This window comes from Polypterus senegalus, chromosome 2 (assembly GCF_016835505.1).
Source record: "Polypterus senegalus isolate Bchr_013 chromosome 2, ASM1683550v1, whole genome shotgun sequence".
NCBI lineage: Eukaryota > Metazoa > Chordata > Cladistia > Polypteriformes > Polypteridae > Polypterus > Polypterus senegalus.
Window position 1 is genome coordinate 10,817,428 of NC_053155.1, and position 24,150 is coordinate 10,841,577.

General features: G+C 46.7%; 1 protein-coding gene across 1 annotated transcript; it reads right to left on the minus strand.

The window, feature by feature from the left end:
* Window positions 1-238: 238 nt before the first annotated feature.
* Window positions 239-23,539, minus strand: cyyr1 (cysteine/tyrosine-rich 1). The gene is made up of 4 exons (XM_039743453.1): window positions 23,260-23,539; window positions 11,275-11,374; window positions 8,052-8,215; window positions 239-954 (listed from the first exon to the last, which is right to left on the minus strand). The coding sequence occupies exons 1-4, from the start codon at window positions 23,309-23,311 to the stop codon at window positions 821-823; spliced, it is 450 nt and encodes a 149-aa protein (XP_039599387.1). The 5' UTR covers window positions 23,312-23,539; the 3' UTR covers window positions 239-820.
* Between the last annotated feature and the right edge of the window lie 611 nt (window positions 23,540-24,150).

Genomic DNA, 24,150 nt, shown 5'->3' on the forward strand with positions numbered 1-24,150 from the left:
TTTCACTGTGAATTTTTTATCAAATAGCATTTCCTTTTGTGTGAAAGGCGCTATATGGATGACCCCAATCTGCTTATAAAGTATACACTCCTAGTTACTGCAATATGATTTGAATTGGCAGTGCCCAGCAAGATGGCAGTATAAGACCAGACGCTAATGTCCACTAATACAGGAGCTACCTAAAGATTGGCAGAAGGGTCTTGTAAAGGCCGCTAACTGAAACAAACCCGAGTTCTCATTTTGTGACATCCGCGCACTGAGACAAGGCGCTCTTCTGGGTAACACATGAAACAGACGCATACTTAGATATAATAAAAAAAACAACTTATTGCATAGTAAATAAACATTTTCAAACGATCCCGCATAAAAAAAAAAAACGTTTGCTCCAGGTTCTCCCGAGCATTCCGTCCAGTAATTCCAGTCCTCCATTTGTCAGCTCTGTAGCTCGTCAACAGGCTTCACCAACTCCAGAGCGCCCCCTGCTGGCTTCTCGTCGTAGTGGCCGTGCGGAGGGCTGAGGCTGCTCGTTTCACTCTCTCTCTCTCTGTCTCGAACTGGTCAGACGGTACTGGCAGGTCCACCACTACCGAAGACCCCCGCTTCCAGACGGACACATCATCCACAGATGGAGACAATCAAGAGCTGCGAGTCTGCAGGAGGAAATCAGAACAGCAACGGATCGCGCAGTGCAGTGCGTGGAGGCGGACGAGGCGTCTCATCAGCCGTCGCTGTCCTTGTGTCCTCGTTCCACCTCAGACTGGAGGGGGCGGGGCGATTCTGGCGTCACCGACCATTAAGAACACGTGCAACGGGAGGCGGGTCACTTCCTGGAGTATCCGGGATACGGCGGGGGAGGAGGGAACGGCACCGTCCTGGGAGGGGTGGGCGTGTAAGGAGGCGGCAGGTCAGTCTGCGAGTCCATCTCAAATTCATAGCTGTATGGAGGCGGCGCCACTAGAGGGAGACAGAGAGACAGGAGGAGAGACAGCACGGGCAGGGTCAGCTATTGGTGATAATAAATAATAAGAATAATTAATAACAGTTGGGTGGGTGTTAAGACTTCACTTTCAGGTCGTTGGACTAAATTATTGCATTTGCTTTTAGGATTGTGTTTTATTAATATGACCTTGGTTTATTTGTCCAAGTCAGCTTAAAACATTTACATACAATTGCTTACATTTTCTTTTGTTGTTCCAGGTGGAGCACAGGCAGGCGAAGTGACTTGTTCAGGGTCACACAGTGTCACCGGTAGGAATTTAAACCCATAACCTCAGGGTTTAAAGGTCAAAGCCTGAACCACTACAGCACACTTCCTATATGACTGATAGATTAATATGAAAGGCAGCATATAATGGAAAGACGGATGTGAAAGGCACTATATAAGTGACAGAGTGATGAATACATTTTCTTTTTTTCTGTTGGAGCACAGGCAGGTGATGTGCCTTGCTCAGGGTCATACATTATCAGTAGCACGGTTTGAAGTCATGCCCTCAGGGTCTTAGGTCCAAAGCCTTACCCACTATGCCACACTGCCCATCATTAAAGAGTTTTCTTCTTCTATAAATAACTCATCATGATAACAAACAACCTAACATTCTCAAAGCTGCCTAATCTAATTCAAGGTTGTGGTGGGCTGAAGCCTACGGTGATGGCACAAGGATGCCAGTCCATAGCAGGGCACACACCCACACCGGTGCCAGTTTAGACCTGCCCATTTCTAAAAATGGACAGATTTGGAGGTGAGGGAGAAATACAAAAATAGTAACTGCAATACATTTTGCTCATATAGCGCCTTTGCCATGCTCAAAGTGCTTCCCAGATATTTAAAAGGAATAAAAGCAGAGAAAAAGTTCAAGTTAGTAACACTGAATACAAACTATTACCAAACCTTAAACACCAAAAAAAGAAATTCTCAGTTTTTGGGTTAAACATACTAATCGTCCATCAAGTATCCAACCCGCTATATCCTAACTACAGGGTCACGGGGGTCTGCTGGAGCCAATCCCAGCCAACGCAGGGCGCAAGGCAGGAAAGAAACCCCGGGCAGGGCGCCAGCCCACTGCAGACATAATCATCCATCCATCCATCCATTTTCAAACCCGCTGAATCCGAATACAGGGTCACGGGGGTCTGCTGGAGCCAATCCCAGCCAACACAGGGCACAAGGCAGGAACCAATCCTGGGCAGGGTGCCAACCCACCGCAGGACACACACAAACACACCCACACACCAGGGCCAATTTAGAAGCGCCAATCCACCTAACCTGCATGTCTTTGGATTGTGGGAGGAAACCCACGCAGACACGGGGAGAACATGCAGACTCCACGCAGGGAGGACCTGGGAAGCGAACCCGGGTCTCCTAACTATGAGGCAGCAGCACTACAGACATAATCATTTTAATTAAATTCCTTTAATTTTCTTAACATATGCGCATATAGGGGTGTCTTGTGGATCATTTAGGTCGTTTAGTAATTCTGTCCGGCTTCTCCCTGCCAGGGCAGTAACGTCAAACGGATTGATGAAGGCGCAGGAAACTTGTGCTGAAATAGCGGCACCCTGTGGCTACATGAGAGCATTGCATTAAGGGAATATTACAATGGAAAATGAACCACGGCGCAAGCGCATTAATTAAATGATACGGAGATAGAAACAAAGAAACATATAAAACATGGCATTCTGTGCCCATAAAGAGTTCGCACGTTCTCATTGGGCTTGTTTGGGATGTCTTCTGGGAATTCAAGTTTTCCACCATCATCATGGGAAAGGCACTAACCCAGCCACAGGGGATGCACAAACCAGTTTGTGTCTTCGTGTCGGTCCCAAACCCGGATACATCGGGAGGGTTACCTCAGGAATGGCATCCGGTGTAAAATTTTAACAAATCAATATGCAGACAGCAATATAAATTTCCTTACCGGATTGGTCGAGCCCCGGGTTAACAACGACCGCCATCAGTACTGTTAGCCAACAGGGTGCTGGTGGAAATTGGACTACTGTTGGCCAAAGAAGAAGAAGAAGGAGAAGAAGAGGGGGAGCCGTGTCTGGAGGCAGAAGGTAAAGAGAGTGGAACTGAGGGTAGGAACTTTGAATGTTGGCAGTGTGACTGGTAAGGGGAGAGAGTTAGCAGATATGATGGAGAGAAGGAAGGTTGATATATTGTGTGAGAAGAGACTGAATGGAAGGGGAGTAAAGTCAGGTGGATCGGAGGTGGGTTCAAATTGTTCTATCATGGTGTGGATGGGAGGAGTAATTGAGTAGGAGTTATTCTGAAGGAACAGCATGTCAAGAATGTTTAGGAGGTGAAAAGAGTGTCAGACAGAGTAATGATTATGAAGCTCGAAATTGGAGGTGTGATGATGAATGTTGTTAGTGCATATGCACCGCAAGTTGGGTGTGTGATGGGTGAGAAAGAAGATTTCTGGAGTGAGTTGGATGAAGTGATGAACAGTGTACCCAAGGGACAGAAAGTGGTGATTGGAGCGGATTTCAATGGACATGTTGGTGAACGGAACATTGGAGACGAGGAGGTGATGGGTAGGTAAGGTGTCAAGGAGAGGAATGAAGAAGGTCAGACGATAGTGGATTTTGCCAAAAGGATGGACATGGCTGTGGTGAATACATATTTTAAGAAGAGGAAGGAAAATAGAGTGACGTACAAAAGTGGAGAAAGATGCACACAGGTAGATTACATCCTATGCAGAAGAGTGAATGTGAAGGAGATTGAAGACTACAAAGTGGTGGCAGGGGAAAGTGTAGCTAAGCAGCATAGGATGGTGGTCTGTAGGATGACGTTGGAGATCAAGAAAAGGAACAGAGTGAGGGGAGAGCCAAGGATCAAATGGTGGAAGTTGAAAAAGGAAGAGTTTAGGGAGGTGGTGAGACTGGCACTGGGTGGTGGTGAAGAGTTACCAGACAGCTGGGAAACTACAGCAGATGAAGTAAAGGTGACAGCAAGAAGGGTGGTTGGCATTACATCTGGAAAGAGGAAAAGGAAACCTGGTGGTGGAATGAGGAAGTAGAGGAGAGTATACAGAGGAAGAGGATGGTGAAGAAGAAGAAGTGGGATAGTCAGAGAGATGCAGAAAGTAGACAAGAGTACAAGGAGATAAGGCGCAAGGTGAAGAGAGAGGTGGCGAGGGCTTAAGAAAAGGCGTATGATGAGTTGTATGAAAGGTTGGACACTAAGGAGGGAGAAAAGGACCGGTGGGCTACAGAGAGGGGCCGAGCTGGGAAAGATGTGCAGCAGGTCAGGGTGATAAAGGATGAAGATGGAAACGTACTCACAAGTGAGGAGAGTGTGTTGAGCAGATGGAAAGAATACTTTGACAATCTGATGAATGAAGAGAATGAGAGAAAGAGAAGGTTGGATGATGTGCAGATAATGAATCAGGAAGTGCAAAGGATTAGCAAGGAGGAAGTAAGGACAGTGACGAAGAGGATGAAGAATGGAAAGGCCGTTGGTCCAGGTGACATACCTGTGGAGGTGCTTAGGAGAGATGGCAGTGGAGTTTTTCACCAGATTTTTTAATGAAATCTTGGAAATTGAGAGGATGCCTGAAGAGTGGAGATGAAGTGTACTGGTGCTGATATTTAAGAATAAGGGGGACGTGCAGGACTGTAGTAACTACAGGGGGATGAAGTTGATGAGCCACAGCATGAAGTTATTGGAAAGAGTAGTGGAAGCTTAGTTAAGAAGTGAGGTGATGATCAGTGAGCAGCAGGATGGTTTCATGCCAAGATAGAGCACCACAGATGTGATGTATGCTCTGAGGATGTTGATGGAGAAGTTTAGAGAAGACCAGAAGGAGTTGCATTGCGTCTTTATGGACTTGGAGAAAGCATCTGACAGGGTGACTGAGAGGAGCTGTGGTATTGTATGAGGAAGTCGGGAGTGGCAGAGAAGCACGTAAGAGTGGTACAGGATATGTACGAGGGAAGTGTGACCGTGGTGAGGTCTGTGGTAGGAGTCACGGAGGTGGGATTACATCAGGGATCGGCTCTGAGCCCTTTCTTATTAGTAATGGTGATGGACAGGCTGACAGACGAGATTTGACAGGAGTCCCCGTGGACTGTGATGTTTGCTGATCTGTAGAGAGAGTAAGGAGCAGGTTGAGGAGACCCTGAAGAGGTGGAGATCTGCTCTTGAGAGGAGAGGAATGAAGGTCAGTAGGAAGAAGACAGAATCCATGTGTGTAAATGAGAGGGAGGTCAGAGGAATGGTGAGGATGAGGGGAGTAGAGATGGAAAAGGTGGAGGAGTTTAAATACTTGGGATCAACAGTACAGAGTAATGGGGATTGTGGAAGAGAAGTGAAAAAGAGAGTGGAGGCAGGGTGGAGTGGGTGGAGAAGAGTGTCAGGAGTGATTTGTGTATCAGCAAGAGTGAAAGGGAAGGTCTACAGGATGGTAGTGAGACCAGCTGTGTTATTTTGGCTGGAGACGGTGGCACAGGAGACGGAGCTGGAGGTGGCAGAGTTAAAGATGCTAAGACTGGCATTGGGTGTGACGAGGATGGACAGGATTTGAAATGAGGACATTAGAGGGTCAGCTCAGGTGGGATGGTTAGGAGACAACGTCAGAGAAGGCGAGACTGTGTTGGTTTGGACATGTGCAGAGGAGAGATGCATGCTGGGTATATTGGGAGAAGGGTGATAAGCTGCCAGGGAAGAGGAGAAGAGGAAGGCCTAAGAGAAGGTTTATGGATGTGGTGAGAGGGGACATGAAGGTGATGAGTGTGACAGAGCAAGATGACGAGGACAGGAAGATATGGAAGAAGATGATCTGCTGTGGCCACCCCTAACGGGACCAGCCGAAAGAAGATGATGATGATGATGATCATGGGAAAGGCACTATATAAATAAAATGTATTACGGTATTATTATTATTCATAAAGATGTTTAAGGTTTGGGTCCTGCCATGTGCCTTATGCTGCTGGGGAAGGCTTGAGCTTCTCATGACCCCAAAATGGATTAAGCAGGTTTGAGAATATCATGTTATTTAGTACAATTCTGTGTAATTGTGATGTTTCTATTCATTAATGTCTTTTAAAATTTTCCACCACAAACGCTTCGACAGCACAGAGTTTTTCAAGTAGATTACTGAACCTTAGGGTGAGCCTCCATAATAAAAACTAAGAGTGCACCCTTACTAAATTAATGAAGAGTGCTTCACAAATATTCAGCTGAGTATGGCAAACAGCACAGAACAAAATCGAATTAGTGAGACTGCGTACAACATGAAACACTAAACACTCAGGGTTTCACATTGAACAGACTGATGGGTTTTTTTTTTTTATCAGTTTTCTTTACTTTTATTTTAAAATGTAAGCATACAGGAGGTCTTGTAGATAATTTAAGAACTCCGTCCGGGTTTTCCTAGCCAAGTCAGTAACTTCAAACTGAACGATTAAAGGGCAGCAGTCAAGAAAGGAAATCTGTAGGGAAACAGCGGCGCCCAGTGGCCACATGCATGTAGTGGATGAAGGGCGCTCGCTGGAAAGCTGCTCGTCTGCTCCTGCCTGCAGTGTCACTGAGACTCGCACTGTCACACGTTATTCACGAGTGACGCTGAATTGTGGGGGATGGCAGGGGTTCAACATTAACAGCACATCTGTCAACCCCAGGGTGTTTTCATTAAAACATCAGGATGGGAATTTCATTCGCAAGTCATCATCATCTATGGTGGAACATACCAGAAAGCTTGCAATGGTGCCAGCTTCTTTGGCATGGAAGAAGCAACACTGGCACATTCTCAAAGCCCAACAAATCATTCCATTCATTTATTTTGACACCTAGCTGTGCTACCCCATCAAAGACAGGTAGAAATCCAAATGATCAACGTAGACCTCAGCACTAACATTTGCAGTGTTCCATCTATTGGAATGTGTTTCGTAAAGCACGAACTGTAGCAATAAAATGCATGGCATTTATCAATCGCACAGATGGTGCATCACAAACAGTTGTAGTGCATTACTAGAAATGTTTGTGCAGCTCCATCTGTGTCAAATTCAATGCATATGTATCTGTTATATGCCATTAGTTATGAGATTCATAAAATCAAAGTTAATGTTTGTGATGCACCATCTGTTGGAATGACAAATGCAATGCATATGTTTTTATTATATGCTATTTGGTACGGGATTCATAAAAGTAGTCCTAATGTGTGATACATCATCTGTTTGAGTGACAAATGCAATACATTTTATTACTATACATATATGGGACACACCATTTGTTGCAATAAGAAATGCAATACATTTTCGTACTACAAAAGTTTGGGTAGCTCCATCTGTGTGAAATGCAATGCATATGTCTCTGTTATATACCTTTTGGTATGGGATTCATAAAAGTAGTGCTAATGGTGTGATGCACCATCTGTTGGAATGACAAATGCAATGAATTTTAGTACTACAAACATTTGTGCAGCTCCATCTGTGTCAAATGCAATGCATATGTCTCTATTATATGCCATTTGGTATGGGATTCAATAAAGTAGTGCTAATGGTGTGATGTGCCATCTGTTGGAATAACACATGCAATGCATTTTAGTACTACAAACGTTTTTGCAGCTCCATCTGTGTGAAATGAAATGAATATGTCTCTGTTATGTGCCATTTGGTATGGGATTCATAAAAGTAGTGTTAATGTGTGTGGTGCACCATCTGTTGGAATGATAAATGCAATGCATATGTCTCTGTTGTATTCCATTTGGTATGGGATTCATAAAAGCATTGTTATTGGGTTGATGTGCCATCTGTTGGAATGACAGAGAAATACCAACCAAACAGGCACAGACACACAGACAGATACCCTTATATTAAGGTGGATGACACTACATGCGACAGGCAGGCTCTAGTGTCTACTGCTTTTGATGTTGGCACTTTGCTTGGGTTCAGAGAGTAAAACTCCAGCAATCACTAATATGATTGTTTTTCTAAGATGTTAACAAGTAAAGTAATGGTGTTATAATTTGAACAAAGCCATTAATCACTTGTTAAGTGCCAACCCCAACTCTGGTGCTTTGTAAAGTGGGAGGATCCTTTTGTACACCCACCTGGGTAGCTGCTGATGGTGCTGATATGCATAGGCCTGCCCCTGAACACGCCCACTCGGGAGCCACGCCCATTCTTCATACACATGCAGATGCAGATGGCCACACCTGCAATGACACCCATCAAGAAGACAATGCCAAAGACGATGCCAGCAATTGCGGTACCCCTGAAAAATAAAAGAAAAAAAAAGTAGAAATCAAAAGGAGTAGATGGTGAAGCAGCTTGGGTGTGTGTCAATGAAATCTAAAGAGCCTGCTGCTTGGTTTGTAGGTGCAGTGCTTTTCAGTCAAAGGTAAGAACAGCCAGGCGCTGCTCTTGGAGGACCTTAAAATGATTACTGTGTACTAAATTACAATACATCATCTGCTTTTTATATAGCGCCTTTAACGGAGCGCACCATTACAAAGGGCTTCACAAAGCCATCTAAAATACACTTTTGAGCCGACTTCTGGTACAGATGGCACATAAGGGAGCAACGACTGGAAATGTCACCTCCACGTCCTTCATGACTTTCATTACCATTAAAGGCGCTATATAAAATGGAGTAAGTAGCAGGGGCACGTCCCCTTTGGCTTAGTGAGAGTCAGTGTGCACACCTTCATGCCAGGGCTCATGCCCGCCTTTTTGAATAGAATAGCACAGGTTTACTTAATTGGCAAGTGGTCTTCACACACACCCCTGGGTCAGCTGGCAAAGTGGTACCACACATGCAGAGGGTGAGTGTGCCAGGCCAAGTAGGGCACATGTAAACTACTTGTCTGTCTCCTCTCTCCACTCCCAGTGTGTGGGGTATCAACGGGGTCCAGCCATCTTCTACCAGGTTTGAGCGTCAGCCAGTGGGAGGACAATAGCCTTTAGCATCAGACGCCCTGGGTGGTCTTCACTTCAGTATGTGTGTGTGTGGCAGGCTGGGGGTTGGGGGGCAGGGTGTAATTAACATGTGGCAGGAACATAAAAGTGCTTGTTCATGCTGGGGGTGGGGGTTGTTAGCACTGTGGGATCTCCTAGGGAACTTGAAAAGCCTTCACAAATGGGGAGGTGGGTTTGAGGATGGGCTGCCATCCCTGGCAGCAGTTTGTCAACTTTCACAGTGAACACACGCAATGCACAGCGCACTTTGGGGGTCACCCTGTGGGAGCCGAACTACCGAGAGTGAAGTTACACTTGGGGGACATATGGATCCTGGCCTATGGGGTCCCAGCCTTTGATAGAATTTAGCATGAGATGTGACGTTGGTGACACATTCACAGCTTCTTCAAGTGGGAATCATCACCCTTATGGGGGTCTGGCTGTACTGCTCCTCTCTGCAGGGGGGATATCACAGCCCCCAAAAGCTCAACAGAATCACCGACCACCCAAAAACAAATCGTAGCTTGACTCAAACACAACTTTATATTTTGTTTCATTGCTGTGAGAGTTTTATTTGTAAAGAGATTCGTAATGTGATATAGCGCCTTTCACAAATGAATCTTAACTTAGCTCTCTGTAAAGAGACATGCAGACCAGTGACTCTAAACTGGCCCCTCGTGAGTGACGGGGTGGGTTGGCCCAGTTGTAGACTGTGGTGGGCTGGCGTCCGGTCCCCTGGGGAGTCCTGATGTTTCTATGGATGGACAGCAACTTTCACTGCCTCTTCATCATTAGAACTGATTGATACAATAATGTCTTTCAGCCCTTCATCCATCGGATATCACACCCTTCCTTTCTTTATAAACGTCCATTTCTGAAGCCCCTCTGAGCAGCGCATTTCCATTTGTATGTATGCTAACTGGGTGGCTGGGTGGTGCAGCAGTTAGTGCTGTTGATTCACCAACCCACCTGGGCTTCCCCCCCACAACAACAATGATGGGCCACTGGTTAGGCTAACTGGTCACAAAAGATGGGATACCCTGCTCAGCGTGGTCTCCTGCCCTACGCCCAGAGCTGCTTTCATATACTGGATATACCAGAAACCCCCCAAAAGAGGGGCTGACAATGGACGTGTGCTTTACAATCAGACTTGAATGGAGCTGCAGCCATCTGTGTGCTGTGCAGCAATCGTTACACCATCACTGTCTGTCTGAACTTATATAGCGCCTTTTAACACCGATTACATTAGATAGCACCGTTTATGGGCAGAGACAGACCCCCGACACGGGAAAGGCGTCACTTTGATTAATCTGTGTAGAAAATAATAATAATAATAATAATAATAATAATAAACAGGAATCAATAAATTTACCTTTATCATATAATAATAATAATAATAATAATAATAATAATAATGGAAATGCAATATAAATCTCACATTTATTAATCACAATTAATGATAATATAAAAGAAAGATTTGTGATTTGTATTGTAATCAGCATAAAATTAATAATACTATTATTATTATTATCATCATTTATTTTTGTGATGATTAAGATGAGATTTGTGATTAATATTTTTCAATAATAATAATAATAGAAATAAATTGATCACAATAATAGAAAGGACTCACAAATTACATCTAGCATTGTTATAATAAATATTAAAAGACATTAATCACAAATCTGACCTTCATTAATCTTCAGAAAAAGAATGATAATAATAGAAAAGTGCAAACAACAACAATAATTATTATTATTTTATTGCTATAATTGATAATAATAATAATAATAATAATAATAATAATAATAAAAGTGTGATTAGTGATTCCTTTCCATTATTATTATTTTATTATTATCATCATCATTATTATTATCATTATTACTATTATTATTTCTATGATTATTTATAAATGTGCAATTAGTGAAAACTTTCCATTATTATGATTATTATTATTATCATTATTACTATTATTTCTATGATTATTAATAATGGTGCGATTAGTGATTCTTTTCCATTATTATTATTATTTATTTATTATTATTACTATTATTATTTCTATGATTATTAATAAAGGTGCAGTTAGTGATTCTTTTCCATTATTATTATTATCATTATTATTTCTATGATTATTAATAAAGTTTCCCTGAACTGACCCTCATTTCTATAGCGCCTTTCACCAGTCAGTCCGCTGTACTCGGTGGCGCCCCCTAGCTGTCACTAACTCCAGCCCTTGTCTCCATTTTACCAGTCACTAATGTCTCGTCCACGGTACTAATGTCAGGTTTAAAGCACTTTTACCCAAAACAACCCCATCTACTAACTGAATATAGCGCCTTTCAATGCATATCCAGCAGTGGTCTGCAGAGTACTTACGAGAGCACGTTTCCGATGTAGGCATAGTATGAGCAGCAGAAAGGTGGCACACCGTCACAGCAGTAAGCAGAACAGTCGTCACACAAGGCCTGGCAGCGTCCTGTGGCAGAGACACACACACAAATCAGGGTGTCAGGCGGGACAAAGTCGAGACAAACCAAACGGTGCAGCCATGTTTCCAGAAAAGAAGACTCAGGGCTGACCAGACTGTATACTGAGAGAGCAATGGAGGGGGCACAGAGGCCTGAGCCATTTGTCCATCCCAAGTGACACCCACCCCCACAACAAGCAGCTGCAACCCGCAGAAGAGCAAGAAGATCAAAGAGACCACCGCCATTTGGCACATTAAAGCTCCCTTCACGGTTTGTGCTGCCACACTCATATCACCCATGTCCTCCCACAATAAACACCCTGCCAGTCAAAGCTGGCACCTGAATCCACGTGACACCATCTTGGCTCAAACAGTTTTATGATGGGTCTGTCGCCAAGTAGCCACGAGGCATATTCAGACTTGGGACGGAGGCTTCGGTGAAAGGTGCCATATAAAATAAGGGAATTATAAATCCACCAAGTGGATTCTGGGAACGCCTCATATTTACCCACTTTATACTGGACTGCTGTGTCGCGGCTTATTTAGGGCAGAGAGTACCCTGTGTGACCCCCGACATATTTATTTCTGTTTTTGAATCACTGTGGGTATTTATTTGTATTGCACTGTTTATTCATTTAGAGGGACACCGTGGCTTGTGGTTATCACCACTAGAGGGCAGTCAAGTCAGGTCAGGACAGGTTGGGGGGCCTGCACTGGTACTGCACACCCACCACATGATGAAACAGCCCGGCAACCCCCCTGGCAGACCCGCGGTCCAGTCCCACCCATCTATCTGCCACAGCCAGGTGTTACGTAGGCATCCCCTTAGAATGGTCCTCAACAATGAGCCGGACCACCCTCGGGTAATCACTCCACATTGGCTGTAGTGTTATAATAACTGACGCTCTCTCACAATGCAGGTCATGTGCCTCATTCGGGACCCCAAAGTCAAACCAGTGGTACCCAAGGATTCTCTGAAGAGACACTAAAGGAGTCCAGTCCTCGTTTGAGGTCATTGGATAGCGTCCACTTGTCACAAATCGGGACTCCTTCGTCCTTTTGTGCCACACACCCCTTTCCAGTGACCTCATGACCCCCATGCTCTCCCACTCCATCTACTGACTTCATAGGAAGAGTCACCAGAGTCACATAAATGTCACTGCCGAGGTCGACACTCTTGCCGCTGACAGACACACTGCTGATGGCCGTCCCCAAGATGCCATTAAAGGCGGAGTCAATGGAGGCTCTGATGGGGGCTCTTGAGAGACGGAGCCAGGAGTCTGAATGTCTGGAGTTTCCTGATAAAAGTCAAAGATGCTGGCTACTAGAGGGCACCCCTAAAATGGGCACCTGGGACCACACGTCAAAAACCTGCTTATGCTTGGCAGGCCGTTTCATATGCAAAAGTCACAATTCATAAAACACAAAGCATGGAGTGGAAATCGGCTTCAAGCTACGGAACATTTCGGCCCCCCGTAAGTCCTCCGCGGACTCTTTTGGTGGGTCCAAGGGGCAGGAGAGTGGAGCGAACAGAGAATCTCAGTCCATTGCGTGTTTCAGTGAAGGGTCAGTCACACTCCGATGTCCGTCCATCCATCCATTTTCTAAACCTGCAACGGAGCAGTCATACCGTGATTGCCACGTGGTGGTCTCTGTAATGTGGGCTCCAATTCAGCGGGCAGCTCCGAGGGGACACCTCTAGGACCTCTAAATGGCCGTATAAGGCAGTCAGTCGTCATCGCACACATAACATTAACAAGATTTGTGTCTCTCCATGTATTTCAATTGCCGCAAAATAAGCGCTTTCCTTTTTGAGGAATTTCGAAACGGTAAACCCAGCGTTTGGCCGTGACTTAGATTTGAACGTTGCAGCATTTTCTGTTATTTATTTACTTCATAAAGGAGGCAGATCTGACTTTTTTTTTTCATATTCTGTCAGAGTGTAACGTGTACTGATGATTTGTTCAGACCGGCAAGCCACTGTTTGTATATTGGCAGCAATGAACCGCAGTGAGGCACACTACCGTTACTGACCACGTTTCTCTGTCTGTTTTAAGGATGTGCCAGCGACAGCTGCTTTGGGCAGGACAGATTGTAGTATCCATTGTTGTGTACTCTAAACCCGCTTACCCACCACAGCGGGCAGCTGGAGACTATCCCAGCATGCAATGGGCACAAGTAGGAATAACCACTGGACAGAATACCAGATCATTACTCACACATATGAGGGGCAATTCACTTAACTTGTAGGCCTTTGGACTGTGGGAGGAAATTGGAGCAAACCCACATGCAAAATCTACGCAGGGAGCACCCGGGATGAGACCACCAGAGACTCCTTAGTACAGGAGAGCAGCACTACGGCTGTGTCATCACGCACCTTATTATTTGATTAATGTGCCTAAATTAATTGTGGGCTTCAAAATTCAGGAAAAAATATTCTCCGAGACACGTTCGAGTAACACAATGTGTCTATTTATGGGGTGGGGAAACAGCCCCCGGCCACTCCTTAAACTCCTCCAAATGTCAGTTAATGCGTCGTTTTCACATTCGCTCAAGTTTCATTTTCTGTGTTCTATTAATTGAAAGTCAATATGTCTTTCAGAAAAATGGCCAAAATTATACAGTCATGAGGTCATGAATATTCAAAAAGGGTGTGTCTTAAGCCATACATGGTTAATGGTTAGAGGTGATGGGGTGTGGCCAAAAGCAACATGGCCAAAATTATACGGTCACGAATATTCAAAGGGGGCGTTTCTAAAGCCATACGTGGTTACAGGTTAGAGGTGATGGGGCGTGGCCAAAATCAACATGGCTAAAATTATACAATCATGAATATTCAAAAAGTGTGTTTCTTAAGCCGTACGTGGTTACTGGGTGGAGGTGATGGGGCCTGATCAAAAGCGACATGGCCAAATACGGTCATGAGGTCATGAATATTCAAAAGGGACATTTCTTCAGCCGTACATGGTTTCTGGTGGGAGGTGATGGGGCGTGACCAAAGTTATACGGTCATGAATATTCAAATGGGGTGCTTCTTAAACCATACATGGTTACTGGCTACAGGTGATTATGCGTGGCCAAAAGCAACCTGGTCAAATTATACAGTCATGAATATTCAAAAGGGGTGTTTTTTTTAAGCCATACATGGTTACTGGTTGGAGGTGATGGGGCGTGGCCAAAGCAAGTGCACGAGTACATAGTTTCAAGTCAATCTGAGATTTATAAAGAAGGGCCCTTAACCTGAAAATTTGCTCCCTGGGCACTGAGCTCTGCACTCTGACCCCCAAAGGACAGTTTCCCCTCAGGGATTAACAAAATATACCAAATCAAAAAAAATTGGGTGTGAGACCTGGCGTGTGCACAATTTTATAAACACTGCTTTAGCATTTCTAGTGTAAGCAGATTTGTAATGAGGTATCTAAGCAAGGTTTCATAGGTGAGACCCCTGGAGCCTGGGCGTCTAGTCAGGTATCCCAGGCTAAATCAATCACGAACCCAGAAGTCAGCCAAACAGCAAAGGATGGACCTTATAAAACAGAAACATCAAAAGACCAGTTCTAGCTGGTCCACGGTGGTCCTAACCCTGCTTTTGGTTTCTTTTTGTTTTGTATATGGACGGCATTGTATCGCGGTCTTTCATTTACAATATATATACAGTAGAACCCCTGCTTATCCACACCCAAAGGTTCTGCATTATCTGACATGAACTTGTAAATGTAATACATTAATTTTCTTATAATTCATAAAGGTTTTGCCATGAATACCATGTGAAAGTAATCACGTCTCTTGGGAACATGACCAAATTTAGATGGTCATGAATATTCAAAAGGGCCTTTTACTAAGCCATACATGGTTACTGGAGGGAGGGGAAGTGCAAATACCACACTGCAAGTGAGTGGTCAAGGAGCTGGGGACTCTGGGAATGTGGGCGTGGCAAACTGTCCCCTCCCCAGCCACACCCCTCGACTACAGTCAGTGTGTCGCCAGGGCTGACCGGGTACACCTGCTCTGCTGTTTCATTCATTCGGGATATTCTTTCAAAGCACTGGGGGTGAACTGCCAGTGGGCAGAGGTGGGCACTTTGTGGCGGGAGCTAAATGGAGACCTAAATATCAATTTAATCCCACTTGCAAACACGGACTGCCTACCACCTCTTTGATGATACGTACGACACCTCGGCCCAACGCAAGGCACACGCACACCCCAAGTAACATCCGCTATTACGGTGACCAATGTGGCATCACAGAGCGGCACACAATCAGATTATCGTTTTGCATTCCTCATAATTTGTGCCTGCGTTTCCAATTTCTGAATATACAAGTGAATTCTGCCCTCAATTAGGTTGTCACCAAAATGCCCAAATCACATCTTTCGATGTCCTCCATTGCAGCCCCCCCCATGTCACCTGTTACTATCAGAAGCGACTGGCAAACGAATCAAAGAGAAAAAACGTTTAACAAAAAAAAAAAAAAAAAGCACGGTCTGAGGTTACGGCTCTCACGGTAAAATTAAAACAGCAAACTAAATACTACAGTTAAGGGGGCATGGGACGCTTCTCCTGTTTAACACAGTCGAGTTTGCCAAGTCTTCTCAATGAGGGACTTGGTCAATTCCAAAATGTGTCCGGCGCGTTGCTGCTCAGGTTCTCTCGGAGAGAACGGTCCTCTCCCAACAAACATCCTTAAGGAATAAACATGGAGAGTTTCAACAAAATCGGGTGAGCGGAAGCTGGATTGTTTCATGCAGACAGACAGACAGGCAGGGCTGTCACCGCCGGCGCTTTTCACATTGTATGAGAAGGATCACGGACTAAACAATCAGACCATTTAGCACTAAAGCTGACTCAACAGTTTATGAAACTGCTTGGAATGAAACCTGCAGCCACTGAGGTACCCCAGGAGTGAACCTGAGAACCCTCTTAACCCCCCCTACCCAAATATATATCTGGGCACTAATAATGAAGCCCATTATTTTCACTGTAAGAGCTGACATTTGGAACTTCTGCAAAGTGCTGTTGACCACTGCTTCTGGTTAAGGACATCTGGATAAAAGTTTATCTGTGTAGTGGTCCTAATGAGCCCCCTCAAAGTTCAATAATGATTCAGTGTTGCAGTTCTGGAATACAAATTCTGGGCGGGAAAACAAAGTGCTGTCAGAAGGGGAGGAGCCCGAGAGAAGCACAACCAATCAGAAAGCGAGAGAGAGACAGATGCTGTCAAAAGGTGCAGGGCTACAGAAAAAAAGAGAGAGAGAGATACACACATGTGATCAGGAGGGGCGGGGCTAGAGGTAGAGCACGAGGCATACCCGCATGCCATCAGAAGGGTTAAGGTCTGAGATTAGCACACACAATCAGAAAGGTCAGGACCTGAGACAAACATACACTGCCAGAAGAGGCGGGGCCAGAGAGAGACAGAAAAAAAGGCGGGGTTAGAGATGCGCATACACTTACTGTTAAAGGTGCATAGGGCCTAAGAGGGAGACTCACATACTCAAAAGGGACGGGGCCAGAGAGCAAGAGAAAGAGACATACAAAGATGTGGTCAGAAGGGGTGGAGCTTAAGAGCAAACGTGAGACATGCTGTCAGCAGGGGCAGACCGTGAAAAATAGAGCGAAAGACGCACACGCTGTCAGAAGGGTTGGGGCCTGAGAGGGACACACACTAGAAGAAAGGTCAGGGTCAGAGACAGACACACACTGTCAGAAGGGACGGGACTTTAGTGGGAGAAAGGGAGGGATAAAGAGAGAGACACAGTACATATACTGCCGGAAGTGGGTGGGGCTTAAGATAGAGCAAGAGATATACAAACATGCACACGCACACACACACTCTTAGCAGGGGTGGGGTCTGAGACAGAGAAAGACAGAACAAGAGATGTCAGAAGGGGTGGGGCCCAAAAGAGAGAGAGAGAGAGAGAGACATATTATGAGAAGGGGTGTGGCCAGTGATAAAGCAAGAGACATTTACAGACGCTGTCAGAAAGGGTGAGGGCTGAGAGAGACACACGCTATCAGAAAGATCAGGCAGAGCTAAGACAGACTCAGGGTTTGTGTAGAGAGAGAGCAAGAGATTTACAAACTCAGAGTCAGAAGGGGTGGGGCTTTATAGAGACACATATTATTAGAAGGGACAGGGACAGGGACAGGGACAGAGATAGAGCAAGAGACACATAACACACACTGTCTGAAGGGGCGAGGGCTGAGAGAGACGCACGCTATGAGAAAGATCAGGGACTAAGATGGACACACACTGTCAGAAGAGGCGGGACCTGAGAAAGATATACCCTGTCAGAAGGGGTGGGGTTTAAGAAAGAGAAAGAGAGAAAGGGAGAGACACTCATACACATACTGTCAGAAGTCCATGGGACCTGAGAGAGAGAGAGAGACACACACTGTCAGAAGGAAAGGGAGCCAGAGAGAGAAAGAAACAGAGAGACACACCCATACTGTCAGGTTAGTGCGGACCGGAGGAAAATACACTGCAAAAATGGGCGTGGCCTAGGAGAGTGGGAGAGGCTATAGAGAGAGTGATCAGGGGGAGAGAGAGAGAGAGAGAGATACACACTCACTGTCGGTAGGTACAGGTCTGCGTAAGAGACGCTGTCAGGAGGGCAGCCTGGAGGGTGTCTATGTATGACGAGGAGAGTCAAGGAGATGATGAAGCCGATCTATGACATCTACTCCTCCATTTAAATCAATTGGCTGGGATCAGCTGACTGACTTGGTGGAATTGAGCCGTGCAGATGGTTGATGGCGTTTTTTTTTCTCACACCAGGTGAGCAGTGTAGAGTGGAGTCAGTTTTACGAACGTGCAGGCAGAAATAAAAATCATTGGAGCCACATGTAGAAGACAGGAGTAGCAGCAGCTGGGTTGAAAGATGGCCAATGAAGCAGAAGGCCTCCAGTAAACCTCATGTTTAGTGGGGTGAGGGGGACGCACTGCACTTGATGATGTATTCAGCAACAGTTCAGTGACCCAAAGCACACAGACAAGACAATGGTGGAGGACATCAGGACAAGTCTCCAAGTGTCCTCGAGTGGCCCAGTCCAAGCCCAGACTTAAACCCCATATAACATCTGTGTGGTGAGACCTGAAGATGGCAGTCCAGACACTTCCCATTCAGTCTCACAGAACTGGAGAGGATCTGCCAGGGAGAATGGGATAAAGTGCCCAAATCCAGGTGTGCAAAGCTTATAGAGACCCAGCTAAGAAGACTCAAAGTGTCAAAGGGGCTTCTACAAAATACTTCATTCAACGTCTGAATACTTCTAGGAATGAAAGATTTCAGTTTTTGATTTTAAATAAATCTGCAAACTTTTCTGAAACGTTTTCACTTTGTCATTTATCTGTTACCGAGTGTAGAGAAGACATATGGGCCAAGATTGTAAATGCGTCCATTAAAAGTTAAACCTACAACGCAATAAAGTATGCAGAAAATGAAGGGGTCAGGAAACACACACACAGAATATTATACAGCCATTATCCAACTCGCTATATCCTAACTACAGGGTCACAGGGCTCTGCTGGAGCCAATCCCAGCCAACAGAGGGTGCAAGGCAGGAACCAATCCCAGGCAGGGCGCCAACACACCGCAGGGCCCACACCCACTAGGGACAATTTAGGGTCGCCAATCCAGCTAACCTGCATGTCTTTGAACTGTGGGAGGAAACCCACGCAGACACGGGGAGAACATGCAAACTCCACGCAGGGAGGACTGGGGAAGTGAACCTGAGTCTCCTAACTGCGAGGCGGCAGCGCTAACCACTGTGCCACCCACACAATTTATTTATATATATAGGGGGGTTTGGGATGGATCATAAAGTCTTATTTATTATTTAGGTGTCGTTCTTTTTAAGCATGCAGGGTTCAAGTCCAAGAGTCTGTTAATGGCAGTTTCAAAACCGTATCACAGACTGTCGCTTCTTATATATATATATATATATATATATATAGGCGAGGCGAGGCGTTTCCAGGGCAGCCGGGAGATATAATCCCCCCAGCGTGTCCTGGGTCTGCCCCGTGGCCTTCTCCAAGTGGGACATGCCCAGAACACCCCCCTAGGGAGGCATCCAGGGGGCATCCTGACCAGATGCCTGAACCTCCTCAACTGACTCCTCTCAATGCGGAAGGAGCAGCGACTCTACTCCGAGTCTCTCCCGGATAACTGAACTCCTCACCCTATCTCTAAGGAAAAAAGTCCGGCCACCCTGCGGGAAAAACTCATTTCGGCCGCTTGTATGCGCGATCTTGCTCTTTCGGTCACTACCCAAAGCTCGTGGCCATAGGTGAGGGTGGGAACGTAGTTCGACTGGTAAATCGACAGCCTCGCCTTTTGGCTCAGCTCTCTCTTCACCACGACGGACCGTTGCAGAGCCCACGTTACTGCGGACCTCCCGCTCAATTCTTCCCTCACTCGTGAACAAGACCCCGAGATACTTGAACTCCTCCACTTGAGGCAGTAATGTGATCCCAACCCGGAGAGAGCATTCCACCCTTTTCCGGCTGAGGACCATGGCCCCGGATTTAGAGGTGCCGACTCTCATCCCCGTTGCTTCACACTCGGCTGTGAACCGCTCCAGTGAGAGCTGGTGGTCACTGTCCGATGAAGCCAACAGAACCACGTCATCAGCAAATAGCAGAGACGAGATTCTAAGGTCACCGAACCAGACCCCCTCCGCTCCTTGGCTGCGCCTAGAAGTTCTGTCCATATAACTTACACACAGAATCGGTGACAAAGGGCAGCCCTGGCGGAGTCCAACCTCAACAGGAAACGAGTCCGACTTATTACCGGCCATGCGGACCAAGCTCCTGCTCCTCCTGTACGGGGTCTGAATGGCTCGTAACAAGCCTTGTACCCCGTACTCTTGGAGCTCACCCCACAGGATGCTTCGAGGGACACGGTCGAATGCCTTCTCCAAATCCACAAAACACATGTGGACTGTTTGGGCAAACTCCCATGCCACCTCCAGGATCCTGGCCAGGGTGTAGAGCTGGTCCAGTGTTCCATGTCCGGGACGGAATCTGCATTGTTCCTCTTGAATCTGAGATTCGACCATCGACCAAACTCTCTTCTCCAGCACCCCTAAATAGACCTTACTGGGGAGGCTGAGGAGTGTGATTCCCCTATAGTTGGAGCACATCCTCTGGTCACCCTTCTTAAAAATGGGGACCCCCCACCCCGGTTTGCCAATCCAGAGGCACTGCCTCCAATGTCCATGCGATGCTGCAGAGACGTGTCAACCAGGACAGCCCCACAACATCCAGAGCCTTGAGAAACCCAGGGTGGACCTTGTCCACCCCAGGGGCCCAGCCACCTTGGAGCTTTTTAACTACCTTGGTGACCTTGGCCCCCAATATGGTCGAGCCCCGGAGTCCTCCAGCTCTGCTTCTATTAAGGGAGACATTCTGGTGGGATTGAGAAGATCCTTGAAGTATTCCTTCCTCCGGTCAATAATGTCTGCAGGGCCCCATCTCCACTGTACACAGTGTTGATGGAGCACCGCTTTCCCCTCCTGAGGTGCCTGACGTTTTGCCAGAACCTTCTCGGTGCCGACGGAAAGTTGTTTTCCATGGCTTCCCCAAACTCCTCCCATGTCCGAGTTTTTGCTTCTGCAACAGCTGATGCCACCACACGCTTGGCCCACCGTTACCCCTCAGCTGCCTCTGGAGTCCCACTGGTCAACCAGGCCCGATAGGACTCTTTCTTCAGCTTGATGACCTCTCAAACCATAGGTTTAAACCACCGGGTTCATGGATTGCCACCACAAGAGGCACCGACAACCTTGCGGCCACAGCTCCGTTCTGCTGCTTCGACAAGACTCAATGTCCTTCGCCTCCCTCCGAATGAGACTAAAGTTCTGCCAGAGGTGACAGTTAAAGATCTTTCCGACCAGTTCCTCCACTAGATTTTCCCAGCAGACCCTCACTCTAAGTCTGGGTCTGCCTGGTCTGTCCGGAAGCATCTCCTGCCATCTGATCCAACTTACCACCAGGTGGTGGTCAGTTGACTGCTTAGCCCCTCTCTTCACCCAAGTGTCCAAGATCCATCCATCCATTTCCCAACCCGTTGAATCCGAATACAGGGTCACGGGGGTCTGCTGGAGCCAATCCCAGCCAACACAGGGCACAAGGCAGGAACCAATCCTGGGCAGGGTGCCAACCCACCGCAGGACACACACAAACACACCCACACACCAAGCACACACTAGGGCCAATTCAGAATCGCCAATCCACCTAACCTGCATGTCTTTGGATTGTGGGAGGAAACCGGAGTGCCCGGAGGAAACCCATGCAGACACGGGGAGAACATGCAAACTCCACGCAGGGAGGACCCGGGAAGCGAACCCGCAGGTCTCCTAACTGCGAGGCAGCAGCGCTACCACTGCGCCACCATGCCGCCCATAGCGTCCAAGATGATGACACGATTACAAAGTCGATCGTCGAGCTGCGACCTCGGGCATCCTGGTGCCAAGTGCACTTATGGACACCCTTATGCTCGATCATGGTCTTCATTATGGACAATCCATGACCGGCACAGAAGTCCAACAACTGAAAACCACTCGAGTTTTGATCGGGGAGGCCGTTCCTTCCAGTCACACCTCTCCAGGTTTCACGGTCATTGCCGACGTGAGCGTTTAAATCTCCCAGCAGGACGACAGAGTCCCCAGGAGCTGAGGGCAGCACGGTGGCGCATTGGGTAGCGCTGCTGCCTTGGGTTTCCTCCCACAGTCCAAAGACATGCAGGTTAGGTGCATTGACGATCCGAAATTGGCCCTAGTGTTTGTGTGTGTGTGTGTGTGTGTCCTGCGGTGGGCTGGCACCCTGCCTGGGGTTTGTTTCCTGCCTTGTGCCATGGGACTGGCCCGTGACTCTGCAGTTAGGTTATAGCGGGTTGGAGGATTGATGGATATCTAGAATATGTATATAGTAGTATATACAGTATAGTAGTATATTTAAGAGCGCTATGCAGAAATAAACTGAATTGCCCCGAGCACTCCTTAATTCCCGCTGCCCTCTGAATAAGTCGCTGTTGATCCCATCCCTGGACGTCAATGCTGAGATATGCTAAAGATCAGATAATGAGTGATGTAAACCGTTTCGGGTGTGTAAACGCCCACATTCAAGCACACACACGCGTAGCTCACGTGCAAGTCGTAAATGTCCGTTTATGATTTAACACCACTTGTCCTAAATCCATTCGAAAAAGTTGCGACTCCGTATCATATTGTTCACGTTTTCCTAAAAAAGTCCAGACTTGGTCTTGGTGACGTCCTCGATTAGCCAGTGTCTGTGGATCGAGTCTCACGCGCAGTTTGTGTGGAGACTGCACGTTCTCCCCGTGTGTACGTGAGATGAATGCGTTACGCATGGAAAAGGCGCTATATAAATAACATGCATTATTATTATTATTATTAGTTTCCTGCTATTCTGAATTGGTGATTGCCTACTGAGTGTGTTATGTCCGCATGGGGCTGAACAAAGTCATGTTACGTAAATTCCGACAAAAGCAAGCGTACAGGCGGCACTGCAGACCTGACACCCGTTTAATATCGATCCGGAGGCGGGCGACTGACTGCCCTGCGCACACACACACACACACACATTGCCGCCCCCAGCCAACCCCCCCGCTCGCTCAGACGTGGCTGCCACTCTGTGTCCCCCCCTATCATTATCGGCACAGGCGCCGACTCGTCGCTCACAGTAACTGGCCATTCCACAACACGTTAACACGCGCGACTTGAATTCCTATTGGGATAGACAGGCTGTTTGGAAAACGCCTGGGATCCAAGGAGAGGAGCCGGCCCGGGTGACACTGCCCAGTTCTTCTTCTTTATTCTTTCTGCGACGGTCCCAGGCGCCCTAATCTGCTTTTCACGCTTCGAGCATACTTACCGAGGCAACAGCAAAACACGATCGGCAACAGCGGCAGAAGTTGTCTGGCCATCACCACAGCAACAGCTCCGAAGTTGTTGACGGGACCTCCTGGAAAAAAAGGCACCGGTGGTGGTGGTGGGCCGACCGGCTCGAGTCGCGATCCTTTAGCACCGATCGGCAAAGCCAGTGAGGTGGGTCTTGGGTCAGGGTGTGTAGAGTCTGATTGGAGGAGACCCGCTGACCCACGTGCAGAGCTTCCCGACTCCTTTGTCTCCTCATACCGGAGGAGGGAGGTGGGGTGGGCGGAGAGTGGATTGGAGGGGGTGGCCGACACTCTCACTCTCTCTCACTCACGAATCAAATTAAAAAGTAATCCACTTCTCTCAAGTTTCAGTCCCGCTAGGGGGCGCGCGGGGCTTCCGTGAAGTTAACTTCACATTCCGTAGTAGACGGGGACGCTGAAGGTGACGCGATGGCGCAGAGTGAAAAGCGGACCCCATTACGACCAGCGAAATGTTTAATTATTTGTAAAGTCACACGTCTCTGTCCCGGACATCTTTCTTGAAACATATTTTATCCGGATGACCTTTTTTGCTTTTCTCAACTACAGCTTACTTTAATAACTCCCAGTTATTTTAAACGCAGTTGTTTTACTATTGGTCAGGGTACACGGGCCATATTTTCTAAAGACATTTCCTAATTTATATTTCAACATGTCTTTATTTACGTATCCCCTAACTGTAAATATATTATTGTTTCTGTATTCTTAAAAAGCGCATTGTAAATGTCAACTGTAAATAAAAAATGAAAAAAGATCCATAACTCCCTTGATTGTCTGACTGACTTTTTCTGAGACCACTTTTGTCTTTCTGGGCGGGATTTGAACTGCCAGGTCCCTCAACTTCTGGA

Excerpts from the sequence above, each read along its gene's own strand:
- cyyr1 (XM_039743453.1), bottom strand. The coding sequence starts at position 23,311 with ATGGCCAGACAACTTCTGCCGCTGTTGCCGATCGTGTTTTGCTGTTGC. Across the intron at positions 11,375-23,259 it reads CGTGTTTTGCTGTTGCCTCG|GACGCTGCCAGGCCTTGTGT; the intron begins GTAAGTATGCTC and ends TCTCTGCCACAG. Across the intron at positions 955-8,051 it reads CACCATCAGCAGCTACCCAG|TGGCGCCGCCTCCATACAGC; the intron begins GTGGGTGTACAA and ends GTCTCCCTCTAG.